The sequence below is a fragment of the Anabas testudineus genome, chromosome 2, assembly GCF_900324465.2.
Source record: "Anabas testudineus chromosome 2, fAnaTes1.2, whole genome shotgun sequence".
NCBI classification, from domain to species: domain Eukaryota; kingdom Metazoa; phylum Chordata; class Actinopteri; order Anabantiformes; family Anabantidae; genus Anabas; species Anabas testudineus.
In genome coordinates, this window is record NC_046611.1 from 6104097 (window position 1) to 6120603 (window position 16507).

The 16507-nt window shown below is 39.0% G+C and overlaps 1 protein-coding gene across 2 annotated transcripts; it reads left to right on the forward strand.

Moving 5' to 3' along the window:
- The first annotated feature begins 1016 nt into the window (after positions 1 to 1016).
- On the forward strand, positions 1017 to 16034 carry LOC113163295 (vascular endothelial growth factor C-like). 2 transcript variants are annotated; one of them, XM_026361777.1, is made up of 8 exons: positions 1017 to 2115; positions 6526 to 6778; positions 7191 to 7381; positions 7854 to 7978; positions 8074 to 8177; positions 10075 to 10209; positions 10608 to 10809; positions 14139 to 16034. In XM_026361777.1, exons 1-8 carry the CDS (start codon positions 2014 to 2016, stop codon positions 14248 to 14250), a joined length of 1224 nt encoding a protein of 407 aa, XP_026217562.1. In that variant the 5' UTR covers positions 1017 to 2013; the 3' UTR covers positions 14251 to 16034. The 2 variants fall into 2 exon arrangements, with proteins under 2 accessions (XP_026217562.1, XP_026217564.1); XM_026361779.1 differs by having other exon boundaries at positions 10078 to 10209.
- The last annotated feature ends 473 nt before the right edge of the window (positions 16035 to 16507 follow it).

A 16507-nucleotide genomic window follows, 5' to 3' on the forward strand; every position in this document is an offset into this window, starting at 1 on the left:
ACCATTTCCCAGACACACCTCTTTCTCCCTCCTCCTTGTCCTCCAGTCTCTCCACTTCTTCTTTCCTTCCCGTCTTTCCATCTGTGCCCATAATTTATTTTACCGTTGTCGGTAACTGCTTTGCCCTGGGAGAGGAAAGTACAGATATTATAATTTAAACAAAGATGTAACTTCCTTCTGCTGTTCACCTCTTCTTACCCTCCCCTCCACCTCCTTTGGGACACACAGACACACATGCCCTTGGGGCAGTATAGTTAAAGAGGTGTGTAAAGTTTGTCTTTTTTAGGACCTTGAACGACCAAACCAGACACAAAGAACATGAGTAGAAGTGAGAGGTGGAGGGAAAATGCAAAGATGGAGCTTGATGAAGTGTGAAGGAGTGAAGGCAGAAGGCAGAAAAGGTGTTTGGAGCTGCAGGTGTGACACCAGTTTCTGTCTCTGTCCCACACACACTCACACACACCAGTATTGACATTGAAATAATCCTTACTGGGGTGAAGAAAACCCCGAGGTAATTGGGGGTAGCTGACATAAAGCAGAAACAGAAGACAGAGTAAGAGACAGCAAAGGTATTAGCAGCTAATAAAAAGGCAATTTGAGCAGCAGTAAGGCAACTCACACATTCGTCATTGTCTGCTACTGAACGTGCACATTTTATACGTCTGCTCCCATTTCATGGAATTACAAGGATGGAAGGGCAAAGACAACAGGATAACGAATGTGAGGGAAAGGAAAGAGCGATAAGGAATGTGGGAGAATAATCACATTTTGACACGTTTTGACAGAGTATTTCTTTTTTAAAAGCTGTCGAGATGCCAACAAGAACAAAAAACTCCCCAGTGAATTTAAATCATAAAAAAACAGCATGATAGCATGTGTTAACAGAAAGTATGTCAGTACCAAGGCACGGTAAAGCCTGCAATTTCTGTGCCATTATAATCAGCTATAACCCATGAATCATGTCCCTCAGATCTTTCACTCCGCCCACAAGCTACAATCCCTCCATTCTTGTATTTTTTCTCATTCACTCCAGCAGGACGTCTGTGAGCAGGATGCACATTCACTCTGGACAAGAATTTAATACCAGCAGCTCAGCTCCTTTTTAAAACCTGTTCTCTTTTCCTTTTTTTTTAAACAAACTCCATTTTGGAACAGGATTTGCAGGCTTCTTCTTTTCTCTCTTTCATGCTTTACTAGAGATCAGACAGCCTGACAGAAAAGTTGACAGATTTAGCAAGCGGCAAAGAAAAAAGTCCAGAGAGAGGCAGTTTTTTTTGCCCTGAAGGTTTCTGAGAAAGAAACAGAAGACAGAGATAAAGAGGCAGCAATAATCTGAGAGAGACAAGACACACAGAGAGAGAGAGAGAGAGAAGCAGAGGGAGGGAAGAGTGCAGCTGTTCTGTGAAGACAGGGAAAATACAGATAAAGAAAGCAAGAAGCTGCACGTGTGAAGGGCGACGAGAAGAGAGAGAGAGAGGACAACCAAAGCTGGAGAGAAAATGAGAGATAAATGGGACAGCTGGAAAGTGAAAGACAAAGATTAAGGAACCACACCAGTCAGAGATCGAGAACAATATAAGAAGGTGAAGATAAAAGTCAAACAGAGGCAATTCTCATTTCAAAAAGTGAACGGACACCTGACATTAAAATTTACAGCGAGAATGGACGTGCAGCAAGAAAAGAGGAAAGACTTCCTCTGAAGAAAAAGGAAAATGAGGAAGGTGTGTTTGAAACTGTGAAGAGGAGAGTTCCTCATCATGATTTACTCAGCTGATTTTCCAAAATCAAACAACCTGTGCCGGAAGAGCAACTTTGTCCCAGGATAGAATGAAGACAGGAGAAAAGAGAGACCTGCTGAGTCTGTGATACCCTCCTTCTTTTTCCTCCTCTCCACCTCAGACTCCTCAACCTTCCTCTCCTCCTTCCCTTCTGTCACTTTGCATCCACTTACAAATTCACTAACTCCCTCCTGTATCCTGATATCTCCTCTTCTCTCCTTTCCACCTCCTCACTATGTGGATACCAGCTTTGCTCCTATGGATGCTTAATATCAGCAATTTGTGCTCAGGACAAGACTATACAGACTATTACCAAACTGGGGACATGGGCACTGAGGTGAGATGTTCAATTTCTCTATCATTTGTAAAGATGTGTGCTTGGCTTAAAATATTGCTCTACCATTTGACACAGTTTTTAGTTTCACTCACTTATACAGCTTGACGGTCAGTGTCAGTATTTAATCACATAAGCGTGATGAAATAATGGAAGATAAATGAATGAAGTAGCATAATGAATGCCAGTGCTTCACAGAATGCTTTGATGAGTATATTAATAATGCAGATCATATGCTATGTATGTCACTAAATCTCACTATAGGTGATTTTGAAGTGACATTACCACACAGCGCACGTCACTGTTATCATCAAAACGTCAACTAAAGCCTTTATAACAATAGGTTAACTTTATTTATGTATTTATGTAACCAGGGATTATCTTTTTGTCCCTAAAAGGAAGACGAATCCCCACAATGTGATTGTGTAAACATTTTCATCTTCCCACAACATGAGTAATACAAGACCGCACAGTGTCACAGTCACAAATGTTAAATTTACATTTTGGCATGTTCAGCAGAACTGTAGATGCCATGCACCATACTGAAAGTCACATTTATTAGGCCATGCAACTCATGACACGGTCTAGTAAATGCTGAATGTCAGTACAATAGCTATCTTGAGAAATAGCACTGTGGTAAGTATCACATTGTATCTAGACGTTTTAGGGTAATGGCAACAACGGCATGTCCACTTCCGAATATGACTGTCATGTGTTCAGACAAGAAAATGTTCTTCGGGCACTGTCAGTTAGAGCAAGGGCTAATGATTAAATCTGCATATTAAGTTGAAATGCACATCAATTTGGCCCCCCCAGGTGTTGACCAGGGCAGAAACAGTGAAATCAGAATCATTTTTTATAGACAATACAATTACTACAAGCATAAAAAAACGATACTAGAAGGGGTTGGACTGGTTTTCAGTAGAGCCAAATGCATCCAAGATGATATTGTCAGCATAAAACTGGACATGTCATGTCATGTGACTATTTATACAGAGTAAACCAAAGGGGGACTAATATTGATCCTTGTGGAACACCATTACTTATCATTTGGAAAGTTGAAATTTATTTAGCAACAACAGACAAAACATAGAATAAATTAGGTATAAACAGAATCATCAAAACCAATTAAAATATGTGAAAATATGTGAAATAATAAAAGCAAACCCACTGGACAGAGTTGCAAAGAGTGCAGCAGATTGTTTCTTTTGACTCCAGAAAGACGTGAACAGTTGTTACTCAGTGCAGCTAAGCAGTGACCTTGCACATTCAAACAGAGAGGACATCTTAGACATGGTGAAAACATATAATCTGTCAGATGTTTTGGTTTCTGCTGTTAATTGACATGTATCTGTGTAGAATAAACATTCAAATTCACTTAATGAGAAAAACATAGCCTCTGCTCATTCTATTCTCATTCGCCTCTCAGAATCCTAATATACCATAATCATCAAACACAGCCTTGTATACGATTCATTTCCCTTACATGGTGCCAACTATCTTTCCTCATTCTAAAGTGCATATCATCCTTACTCATTCATTCATTGTAAGTCATTTACTGTGATCCATTATTATATGGGAATTACATTTACAATGCAATCCAGGAAACTATTTAGTTTCAAGTTCCATTGAATTCTAACGAGCTCTTCTCTAGAAGCCACTCTGTGGTTATGTCAAAAGTTTCCAACTTATCAGAAACATGACACCTAGCAGTGAGTCATGGTCTATTCATCTATTGACATAAGGATAATTTTCTGGAAAAATGTTTAAGTGCACATGGCGGATATCACCTGCTAAAAATTGTGTCTGTATCTGTCACACATCAGATGTTTATATGGAAAAACAGACTGAGTGACAAATGCATGGGTGTTTGCATGTGTTTGTGTGCCACAAGTATCTTATGATGGACACACCCCAGTGCACTGGACGTCCAACATGATGTCACTCTCCCACAGCGATGACCACATGTCACGTAAGGACCTAGGCTCCACCAGTATTGTGTAGAGATTCTCCACTGCAGAATAAAATGGTTTATTGATCTGCTTAAAAAGCTAACATCAGCAGTTGTTTTGATAAAAGATAAACATCCTTTTAATGATTACTTCCATTATGAAGTCTCGTGTTATCCTTGCAGGCAATGCATGACAGCCAGTGTGATGCAGGCTTTACTGTAAATTATCTGTGGCTGAAATACTAAAGCCTGGCCAAAAAACACAACACTCAGCTGCAAAAATAGTGTGTGTGTGGATTAGTAATACTATGATTAAAGGTAACTATACTATAACATATGCATCTGCTCCAAACATTACCATTGAAAACTTGACTGAAACAGTGATCTGTGAACATAATTGTCCTTTCACATACAGTCACGTTACTTTATTTCTAAATATAGCCATCACAAGAAAAACAACTTTTGTTCATATACAACCACAACTAGTAGCTACAGGTCTAACATTTAGACCATGATGGGTTTAGCAGGCCACTTTCAAAACTTTGGTAGACAACTTGTTTACTAAAAAACCCAAAGTATCAAATTTTAAGGGGGAAATGTTTTTCATTTACCACTAAGAACCAGCAGAAAATGTCAATTACATGCCTTCAAGTTTTGCTGAAATAGCTACTTTATGTTTTAAATGCATTCTTTTTCACCACTGCCATCCAAGTATGTCCAGTATACGGATGTTGAATACAGCTACATAACTCGAAAACCATTTGGAGACAAAGTAAAAAACCAGGAAAATAAATGGTGTCTCCAGTGCCAGTATTGTTTTTTTTTAATTTGCCATGTAGTGAAGTAATTCACCACCTCGATCCAGACTGAAATCTTGTGATCCAGACTGGAATCTTGTGATCCAGACTGAAATCTCAATGATTATTGAATGGATTGCCAGGGATTTTGGTCCAGACATTCATGTTCTCCTCTGGATGAGCTGGAATCATTTTGCCAATCTCCTGGCTTTTCACCTAGTTCCATCATCAGATTTAATCTTTACTTTGTCCATAATTTTCATAATTTCATAATTAACATTGTACCTGAGGAGTATTTGGATGTTAGCATTATTAAGCATCATTATCAAGTACATCAAACACTGATAATGTTTGTCTAAAGCAATGTAATAAGAAAAAACAAAAACACAAACAGTTAGGGGACGTCAAAATATGTTGAGACAGATGGGGGTGGAAACAAACAGATAGCAAGGGGGAGGTTGACTGAAAGTCAGAGAGAACGAGATAAATGGAGAGACTGATAACGACATAGAGATCTGGTTTCTGTTTAGGTAATACCAGCTGTGCCAGCCTGTTCCTTCTGAGCCTGGGAAACTAAACAAGCACTCTCATTCCCTGGAGGAAGAATTCATATGTGACACCCAAACTCCCAGTTGACATTTAGTCCCCACAGATGACAGAGCGGTCTCTATTATCCAGTCTGCTAAACAATTAACCTCTAATGGTTCAGAACAGTCATAACGGCAGAAAAATCATTATGGGGATGATTCATAAAATGAATAGTTTTTAGACCAATGCGTAAACTGAGAGTCTGTCCAATGCGTAAACTGAGAGTCTGTGCGCGAACCTGGTCTGCAGCATAAAACCCTCACTAAACAACAATCATAATAATGTTGGTGTTTGCTGAACTGACAGTCTGTTAGTCTCTAGTCTGTCAAGTCAAGGTAAGCATTTAAAAGGCCTATTGCTGCATCAACCAACAAAGAAGTAGAAATGTAGAAAATACAGAAAACACACATCAAACAAAAACTGAAGTCCCTAGATAAACTAGATTACCGGTATATTGCAGTTTTTGCTCAAGGGCACTACAGCAGCACAGCAGGTAGTTTGAAATTTCATCACTTTGCCTAAGGTGAGATTTTTTTTTAAAGCTACAAGTTTTTCTTGTACAAGGAAGCTGCAAAAAAGAGCAAAAACAAAGAGACTACGGCATAAAGAAACAGATTTTGCCGCTTACTTGTGTACTTGAATGCAACAATAAGTGGGTAGGTGAGGAGAGGACACACATACCCATAATAACTAACAGTAGCCAACAGCAACATGTTACAACACATTGGCAGCTGAGGTATTCACTGTTTATCCAGCTAAAGGCAAGCTAAACTGAAGTCGTAAATGATGCACTATCTAATAGTTTTCCTTCAAAAAACACAACCCAGAACAAATCACGCTCAATCAAAATCTAAAAAGTTTGTTTTTCTAAAAAGTATTTGTATATTTATTGCGTGTGAAAATGGTGACTCATAGTATGAGTCAGATTTCAGATTCTTTGGATCTTTTAGCCTGAATTTACTGATTAGAACAGTTTTTTATGAATACAAAGGAGCATGGCAACAAAAAAATTAAAAGCATATTCCAACAGGGGTTGTTTTGTGTTATTAAAGTCACATTTGTTGAACTGTCTTCCAGGCTCCAGTGTTGTCAGATGACCAGCCCAGTTTGGAGACAGTAACGAGTGTGGATCAGCTGTTACAGCTTCTATACCCTGAATACAGTGTGCTTCAGCACTGCCTGAGGAGGGAATCATGGCACGCCTCCTCCTCGTCTTCCCCCTCTTTTTCCGCCTCTTCAGCAAACCCTTTAACCCACACTAACGATGCTAACAATCTGTGGGGTCAGCCAAGGGAGGAGGCGCTTTACAAAGTCGACGGGACTTTAGATGGTAAGTGCTGGGACGCTTCCTCAAAAATGCAAAAATTGAGTTGCAAACTGATGGATTTTGATGCAAAGCAGACCAAGGCTATCATTTAGATGCAAATACAGTATATGGAGCAAGGCTTGAAACAGTGAATCTCATGCTAAAAGAGATTCTAAGTTTCAATGTTTGATCTGTTTCTCTTGACACTGTAAATTTAATAAGACAAATCATGTTTTTATTGACTGACAAATTTCATTGGATACCAAAACCACGCAATAAATGGAGTAAACAATGCCAGAGCACTGGAAAATAAAAATTAGATACATTATCGGAAAGGTTTATGACTTCCTGCCATTAGTCTCAAACCACTAATAAATGTTGTATTTCCTGTATGTGTTGACAAACAATCCATTTACTTATTCACTTATGGTTTCAGTGATCTTAGAGGAGATCCAACGAACCTCGTGCCAACCCAGAGAGGTGTGTGTCGAGGTCGCCAAAGAATACCCAGAATCCACCAGTCAATTCTACCTCCCTCGCTGTGTGGCGCTGCATCGGTGTGGTGGATGCTGCACCAATGAGGCCTTTTACTGCACAAACACAAGTCACACACTTGTCAACAAGACAGTGAGTGATGCAGCTGGATTTTCTTTTTTTCTTTCCTCTTTTCTCACTCTTATTTACACCTAATAGCACAAATATTCAAATATCCTTCTCTATTTTGCCACTATGTTGTAATTTTCTTTTATTACACCTCAAACTGCCTCAGGAAACTAAACTAAACTAATTTTCACAGTTATGTAACAGACTAATCTGTGTTAGAACCCGCCCTACTGCAGTGGGACTCCCTTTGGCTGCAGCTGGACATCAAGTCAATACAGGGTCATGCATATTTGCGCAAGATTACAACAGTTACACATCAGCTAAAATACTCACAACTAGCAATACTGTACTATAATGACATCAGCAGAAAGAAATATAGGAAATTATACAATGTTATTGAAAATTATAGAACTAAATATTGCTGTTTTCTTACACAATAGCAGTTTTGTACACACACTCAGACACACCTCTAACTTTCGGCTTCTTCCTTCCTTAGTTGATGGAACTGTCCCCACCCAGGATGGATCGCGTCATGGTAACCTTTATCAACCACACCTCGTGCGAATGCCTGTCCAAAAGGCCGCTTCACTCCATCATTAGACGAGCTGCAGCAGATCACCTGTGAGTGAGAGTGGAAAGTGACGTGTGCAATGCTTTTCAAAACGTGTGAGCCATTGTTCTGTGTCCATGCATTCATAATGCTGATGTGTGTGTAGGTGTTCCCCTCCTGACGTTCCCTGTGCCTCGGGGTCATTATGGGATCCAGTCAACTGTATGTGCGTCTCCGCAGATGCCATAAACTACTCTGAAAGAGAGACAGGTACAGCTATACAGCTTCTACTACTATATACTTTCTTTCTTTATTGTCATTGTTATGAATAACAGTATAAATAATAGAATAACAAAGTGTGTCATGGACATTATAAGATAAAGATGTACAGCCTAAAGTGCAGCAATGCAATGTTAAAGGAAAACCTTTTTGGAGGAGAGGAGATGTATGTGCTGCACAATGCAAGGTCCAGATTTGCAGTTATTGTAATGGTGGAGTGTGGTATGTGATGATGGGTGGGGGCAGGGCCAGAGTGGTGGTTGGCTGTTGAGTTGCCTCACAGCCTGTGGAAAGAAACTGTGGGCCAGTCTGATGGTTCTTGCATGGATGGACCTCTATCTCCTCCCTGAGGTCAGCAGTTGAAACAAGCAATATGCAGATGCTTATCATCATTGCACCAAACTGCCAGATTTCTATATGAGGCCTCGTTATTGTTAGTGATGAGGTCTAGCACCGTGGTGTCATCAGCCATCTTTATGATGTAGTTTAAAGCAAGGGAGGCGCAGAAGTTGTGTGTGTTGGACAGAAAACACATCCCTGTGGTACACCGGTGTTGATAGTCACTGCGGATGAGACATGCTTACCAACTCATACACATTATGAGTGGTTTCATAAAAAGTCAATTGTCCAATTGCACAGTGTAGTGCTCAATCTCAGTTTGTGAATAATTGGTTTCAATCACCCTTAAACGGTGCCCAAGATAACTCTGATGAGTTACAGAATGATTTAAGAGGGAAACTACCTCTATTTTACCATATTTTGCTCCTTTTTGTCTAATTTGTTCATGTTTTCATGTAAGATGGTGGATGTTCAGCTCTTGAGGCCTCTGAATCTGTTAAATGACTCACAAGAGGATGCTGCTTCACTTTAAGGGCAGAAACAAAACAAAAACAAAACAAAACAACAAACTTAGTCTCTGCTGAGAATAGCTATACTCTAAGGTTGACTCTATTTTGGTATAAAACAAGTTATGTAGTTATAAAATCCTAGAAAGTACTGAATGTTTTGGAAAATGACAACCAATCAACATATTTGCAACTCAATCTTATATCCTCATAAACCAGGTTTTCAAACAAACAGCATGCCAAGCTGCATGTTCTGTTACAAAAAACAGATTTTATCTCATTGATAAAAAAAAAAAACTTCTTTTGGACAGACTGCACATTCATGAAGGTACATACAAAAGAAAAACAAACAGAACACCAGGTGAAAGTGGAAATCACCTGCTGCAGCACAATTTGGCAGGAGTGAAAAGCTGCACAATCGCTACGATGTGGATGGTACAAATATTCTCTGGACATATTGTGAACATACTCTAAAATCCAAGCCAGATCATCAGTAAATCTTAATGGGGAAATGTGCTTTTATTTTGAAAGGTGTTTTTAAAAAGGTTAGATTATTTGCCTCTTGTTTTGACTGGTAAACAGAAATGACAAAACTGATCTGATCTGAGCCAAAATGAAGCGTCGATGTAATTGTGGCTACACCTTGAGCAGGTTTTGGAATGCAAGCCAGATTTCGGTCAAGAAATATTTCCAAAACTCCACCATCAAAGCCAAATGATGATGAAGATGCCTGGGTGGAGAATGAAATGAATTTCCCCTGAGGGAATGTGTATTCATCTGTAACATGAGAAATGAAGGTGTCATAGTGGCATTTTACTTGTACAATCATGTAGTGAATTACAGCTCTTGTTGTTTCCCGCTACTTTTTTATTTTTCTAATAATAACCTGGCTAACCTTACTAATGAGATGTTTTTGGAGAAAATAAGTGACAATGGGGAAGAGTCCGAATGATGAGAAAGACAAACTAATTTTGGATAATTTCTGAAAACTGTACTAAACAAAACTAAATACCTATTTTATTTATTTTACATGTGGCTTCCAGAAGCACTGGACTCAGGTCTGCTGGCTCTCTGTGGACCCAACAGGGTTCTGCAGGACTCCACCTGTGAGTGCGTCTGTAGAAACGGGCTTACCGAAGACAGCTGCGATCCAGGGTGGAAACTGGACCACAAGACCTGTAAGAAGGATTTTGGTTATTGAAAATACATTCAAATTTATTGGTGTTTAAAGTAGAATTAGAAGATTTCAAAGTTCTCTTTTCTGGTCAAAAATGTTCTTGAACTTTCCAACTTCTTCCTTCCTCGGTTTCATAAAGTCCAATTTACTGTAAGTATACCTAATTCCTAAGAGGAGGGCTGTCATTCTGCAACTAAAAGTAAAGAAAGGATGCTAAGATATAGAAGGAAGTGTTGGGAAGGTTATGCAAATATCAAACAAGTAGGAACATGACCACCAAACATTTACTCTAACAACACTGCCAGATGTGCCAATTCAATATCTGACAAGGTTTGGTTTCATTTAAAAAAAAATCCCCTTTTTTCTCCCCTTCTTATTGTAATCTTGTTCTTCTCTCAGGTGAATGCCAGTGTGAAGGCCAAGGTATGGGAAAGAGGTGTCCCTCTGGCCAGCAGTGGAATGAAGACCTATGTGGCTGTGTGTGCGCAGCAAATTGTCCCAGAAATCAGCCTCTCAACCCTGACACTTGCCTTTGCGAATGCAGAGAGAATACCCAGTCGTGTCTACTGCAGGGCAAGAAGTTCAATCGCAACACTTGCAGGTACGTTTCCAAGAAGGCCGTGTTTCCATGCTAGTGTCAATCCTCCTCAAGTGTCCTTGAGTAAAGCACCACATTTCTCAGCTCTGCACTCTGACCTCCCTGTGAGAGGGACAAGCGAAGAAGGAATGTCTCCTTTGGCGGATAAACTGTCCCAAGTATCCTCTCTGGTTCTCTGCCAACTAGACTTAACTGCTAAGGGTCTAAGCATCAGAAATAAGCAATAACGTTTTGGGTAAAAAACAATCATCTTGTTTTTGTATAAGGGAATTTAATTTATTGCAATAACAATTAATTAGGTACTTCACTGTAACCTTTATGAAAATAAAGTACAATTACAGTTGCAGGAATTGTAATCCTACCACAATCAATGATGTCAAAGATGGTATTTTCCCTCTGCCAGGTCAGAATATTTAGCAATCACTTCTGTTACTGTCTCTAAGTAACTGAAAACACCTACCAACCACTTTTTCATTTATAGTTGTATCACACAGCCCAAACAAACTCGTGACGTTGATGTGTTTTGCTTTCAGGGAACTGTATCTTTGGTTTATTTGGTTTCCAAGTCTGTGTCAAAACAATTTGTTGGAGTTATTAGTTCCTCCTTCCCTACTTCCACAGTTGCATAAAATAAAAAAAATCTATGATGTTATGACATCCAGAATGTACACAAACTACTTTTATAGAGTTTTAAGAGACCATAACGTATGTATGTGGCAAAGAAAGTGAGTAACATGGACTCGAGGGCCACAAGAGGCCTTAGTCTTTTGGTTTATGCTGGTAAATGTGAAGTTCTAAGTTATAATGCACAAGTTCATAATGACCTATTTGAACCAGTGGCTTATGGTGGGAGAACTGGTCAGCCTAATTCAGGGAGCTTTGCAAAAGAAAGGCAGTTAGAGAGGGAGAAAGTATGCAAACTCTCAATGGATGTTACACATTCCAGACCCAAAAAAAGAAAAACTTTCATCTCCCTTTTCTTTTGTTCCTATGTTTTCATGTGGCCTTTATTGGACACATGGTGTAGACCATGGCCTCAGCTGTGTGAACGTTTTTTTCACAGTGTCACAGTTCCCACAGCCAGCATGCAAGAGATCAGCCTTCCTCTGACCCCAGAATCCTGCAGACAGAGAGACTGGATGAAATTAATGACAGTGAGCTGAGCAGCCATCAGACAGGCAGGCGGACTCAGAGGCAGATCGAGTGACAGGCACAGGGAAAGACATATAAGCAACCAAGAACTTCGATAAGATTTCTAATCTGGGCTCAGTTGTGGGAAAGTTCGCAGTCATGAACACACACACATGAAGTGACCTTTGATGACAGAGTTTCCTCAACTCTCTCAGCTAAAGAGAGTGCTAGTCAAACTGAAACTTGGTATGAGTTTTATTTCCTTCATTGGTAAATTACAGCTTCCATTTGGACCCATTTTTTTATTTCCTTCATTGGTAAATTACAGCTTCCATTTGGACCCATTTTTTATTTCCTTCATTGGTAAATTACAGCTTCCATTTGGAGCCACTGATAGTTGCTTCCAAACGTGTTCAAAACCTGTCACCTTTTGCACAGTTTTCTAAGTTGTAGAGAATTTTTTTTAGTTTTTTTTTTTGTTCAATCAAAATCTGGAATCTCTCATTTACAAAAGTATTCAAACTTAATTTAGTACTTTATAGAAAGCCCTTTGGCAGCAATTACAGCTTTGGGTAAGTCTCTGCAGACTTTACACACCTGTATTTGGGCGGTTTATCCTGTTCTTCCTGGCAAATCTTCTTAAGGAATCAGACTGGATCGGAAATGTCTGTGATCTGCCATCTTCAAGTCTCTCCACAGATGTTCTCTGGGGTTTGAGTTTAGGCTTTGTCTAGGCCATTCAAGGACAGTCAGACCTAAAACCATTCAAACATTGTCTTGGCTGTTTCGGCTCATTGTCATGCTAAAAGGTAGACTGTCGCCCCAGTCTGAGGACTTCAAGGACTTTTTTGTATTTGACTGCCAGACACTTGGAGTTCTGCCCAAAGAGTTATTGTCTTATTAGGTCCAACAATCTTTCTGCTCTTAAGAGTCCTATAGAGTGTGGTCTGACAAACTCCGAGCAGGCAGTGGTTACTGTCTGTTCATTTTACCATACCTATTTGAATAGCCACTTGCGGGAAGGTGATCCTTTAAGCCAGTTCTCCCATTTCTGCAGAGAATTTCTAAATTCCTAGTGATGTCCCTGACCACGTTTTTTCTAGTCCAGTTACTAAATTTGTCCAGACTTCAACTCTACAGATAGTAGTGTGCACTAGTGGATCCAAATATCTTGCATTTAACTAATATTAAGTCCACTGTAGCAACCCTCAGCATTCAACAGATGGTTTAACACCCTTAAGACCCCTAGGAAGGGTTACTTATGTCTTGTTTTTTGTCCTATAGTATGAATTGTTGGATCATACACACAGTACACAGGTGTGTACCTTTCTCAACTACAATATGTCCAATCAATTAATTTGTAAAAACTGAACTAGATAACTAATTAGGTCTCACACTTAACATTAGGTTACTAATATCCGACAATTTTGATGGGCGAACACTGCAATGTGAAACTTAATGTGTTTGACAATTAAATCCTGTTTGACAACAGAATAAACTCTTATTAGCATGTTTTAGCACATTAGCTTCTGTGCTAAAACACGAGGAAGATCAAATGACTAAATAACATTAGTGTAGGGTTAGCGTGATGAAATACTTTATAATACTAATTCTAAAAAGCATTTGCTTTTAAGTTAGTAGCTGCAATGAATGAATAGGATGGACATTATGCAAACTTACATGGATTCACGAGTGGTCGGTGCAATCCAATCCAGCTCCTCCACATCTGGACACAGGAGGTGGTACACAGAAGGCCATACACCTACTGTGATTTTGAAGAAGAGTTCCCAGAATTTGGCCTTATTCTTCCTCTCTCTGCAGAAGTGCTCTCAGACACAGAATCGTTTGATGCACACACAAACAAAACTTGGATCAGGGTTTATCCAAAAGGGATGTGGAGATCTGAATAATGAATAGTTTGCATGCCAAGAGAATAATCTTTCCTGTGTTTCCTTTTTATCTCTCCTTTGTTCCTCCTCTTAACCTCACCCTTTCCTTCTTTCCCCCCCGTCTCTCAAAAATCTTTCTCCCTATGCCTCCTTTTATTCCCATTTTTGTCTTCTTTTTCTGCACTTTCCTCTTGCTGTATCTTCTTTCTTATCCATTTTTCTGATTTTCCTCCTTCTTTCAACCTTCCCCTTCTCTTATCCTGCTTTTCCTGTCTTTCTCTCCCATTTCGCCTCTGTCCTTTCTGTCACTAGCTGTTACAGGTTTCCTTGCAGAAAGCCAAGACGTGTGTGCCTAACTGGGTTCTACTACAGCGAGCAAGTTTGTCAGTGCATCCCCAACTACATGAGACCTGAGTGGAATTAATCACATGCAGGCGAAAGAGCAAGATTGCAGATGCGGCTATTTATTGGCCCTTTGAGGCTAGAAACTTTTCAGCCTGAACACAAAGGGTCAAGACGTTAGAGGTTCCACTTGAATAAAGGGCAGGAAGGTGAAACTACACATTTACATGTATTGGATTATAATAGACTACAGGCAGCCCTTGGAGGACTCTTGCTTTGGAACAAAAAGCACAAACAGTCAATTATATAGTGTATATATAATAGATATATATACATATTAAATAAGGAGAGATATTTGACTCTTGGGGACTTTGTCTGACAATGCTCATGTGTTGGCCTTCTTTGCAACACTAATAGCATGATCCTGATAGGAACTAACTGAAGACCATTGAACCATCATGACAGCATAGGTGAGCTGTACCAATCAGACTCTGCCCGAGCCCTCATCCCTGCTGCAACGTGTTTGTGCAAGACGTTCAACCACCGACCTGCTGCTGACGCACTGCTCACGACTTTGTGAAATGGAAAGTGGGATAAGATAATCACAGACTCCAGACTCAATGCTTGTATAAAATGATTAAATAAGCTGTGGGGAACTTCACACTTGTGTCACAAGATGTTTGAGAGGTTGAAGGATTTATTTTGCAGAAATCGTGTAATGTGATTATACGCCCTCTTCTAGTGCAGATGAAATTATGACAATATCTTTTGTTTTTCCATTCAGAGGACTAAAGAATATTTCCAATGTAAGAATGGAGTGAATCTTATATTGTTTTTTGTTTGTGTTTTTTAGGCTACTGACAAAAAATATCTTTTTTTTTTTTTTTAAAGAAAAGTCTTAGCTGGTGCAGGCTTTCTCAGTTTTCTTATTTTTTTCTGAGAATACAGTTGTAGTGCCAGACCCTGTTTAATTAAATGCCAATTTAAACACTCCCAACACTTATTATATCCTCTAGTTTCTACTTGCCTCTAGTATAGTGCTGCTCTTTGAAGATTTTCCTCATACACGGCTGAAGACAGTCATAGTTAAGGGAAATACTTTGTTACAGCTCTACGTCTTCGACTAATTTAACTTTAGACATTCTATGTAATATTATTTGTAAATATTTAAATCTTTTTCATATTTAAAACACTGATAGCATTACGTGTAGTTATAAAATACTGTATTTAAGTCACTATCATAACTACATGTCTTGTAATCAGGCAATGTATATGTCTTTTGTTACCAGCAGCAATTGTAATTATTATGGAGAAATTGAACTATGTGTTTAATTGTTCATATGTCTGCAAAAAAATAATAAAAAAATTATATTCATTTTAACAGGTTGTTCAGACAGCTTAGTTTAAAAACTGATAATTTTCAGGTCAAAACTATACAGAATTTCAAGGTGAAGATTTATGGCAGTGTAGAAATGATTGTGGTATTGTGCTATATGGATGTAGAGAAAAACACTAATTCTTCGCTCATACTATGTTTAATATTTAAAGTAGTTTAAAGTATTGATTAAAATCCTTGTCAGACTGATGTTTGTGTCCCTGTTCTGTTAATGATAAATAGCATAATATTGTTTTTGAGTTAGTTTTTTTTATGAAACTCCACAACAATCATTATATCGTCATTGACTTTCACCAGGATTTTGGAAATTCCCATTTGTCACATCAAGCTGTAGCAGAAACACCTGAACTGAGTTGAATTGAGCAATGATGTAAATGGTATATTGTATGTATTCAACTTTTCATTTGTGTTGTGTGTTATTTATTGACTTCTTTACTCTCAAAAAAAGTTGCCTTAACTGGTCAGTTACATTTTGTGTAAATGTTATTTTCCAGGTCTGGTGGCATGTATGTGCACATTGGTAAAGTTGGATACTGTGTACTGTTTTCTGTATAAACTGTTTATTTCAAGTCAAATTTAGCCTAAAGAGAAGTATGATATATAATAATACATAAAACCAGTTTTAAATGCCTCACTGCTCAATTACAAAGCCAGCTGCATGTTAGCTCTTTGGCAGCTCTGAGGATGAGAAAAGTGAAAATAACCTCCACCCCTCAGCATGCACAGACACACAAACACACACCTGTGGGTGGGAACTTGACACTCTATGTGGTCTCCTGTTTCTTCTACCGTCTCCCTCTTCCTCAGTCTGTGTCTGTCACAATAAACAATATTGATTCAGATGGAAAACAAAGAGATCACTTTTCTGTCTGGCCCCCGCGACCGTCTGCCTCAGTGCTTCTCTGTTTGCATCACTGGTCAATTACAGGCATGGTTACAGTGA

Excerpts from the sequence above, each read along its gene's own strand:
- LOC113163295 (XM_026361777.1), top strand. The coding sequence starts at position 2,014 with ATGTGGATACCAGCTTTGCTCCTATGGATGCTTAATATCAGCAATTTG. Across the intron at positions 7,382-7,853 it reads ACACACTTGTCAACAAGACA|TTGATGGAACTGTCCCCACC; the intron begins GTGAGTGATGCA and ends TTCCTTCCTTAG. Across the intron at positions 10,810-14,138 it reads TTCAATCGCAACACTTGCAG|CTGTTACAGGTTTCCTTGCA; the intron begins GTACGTTTCCAA and ends TTCTGTCACTAG.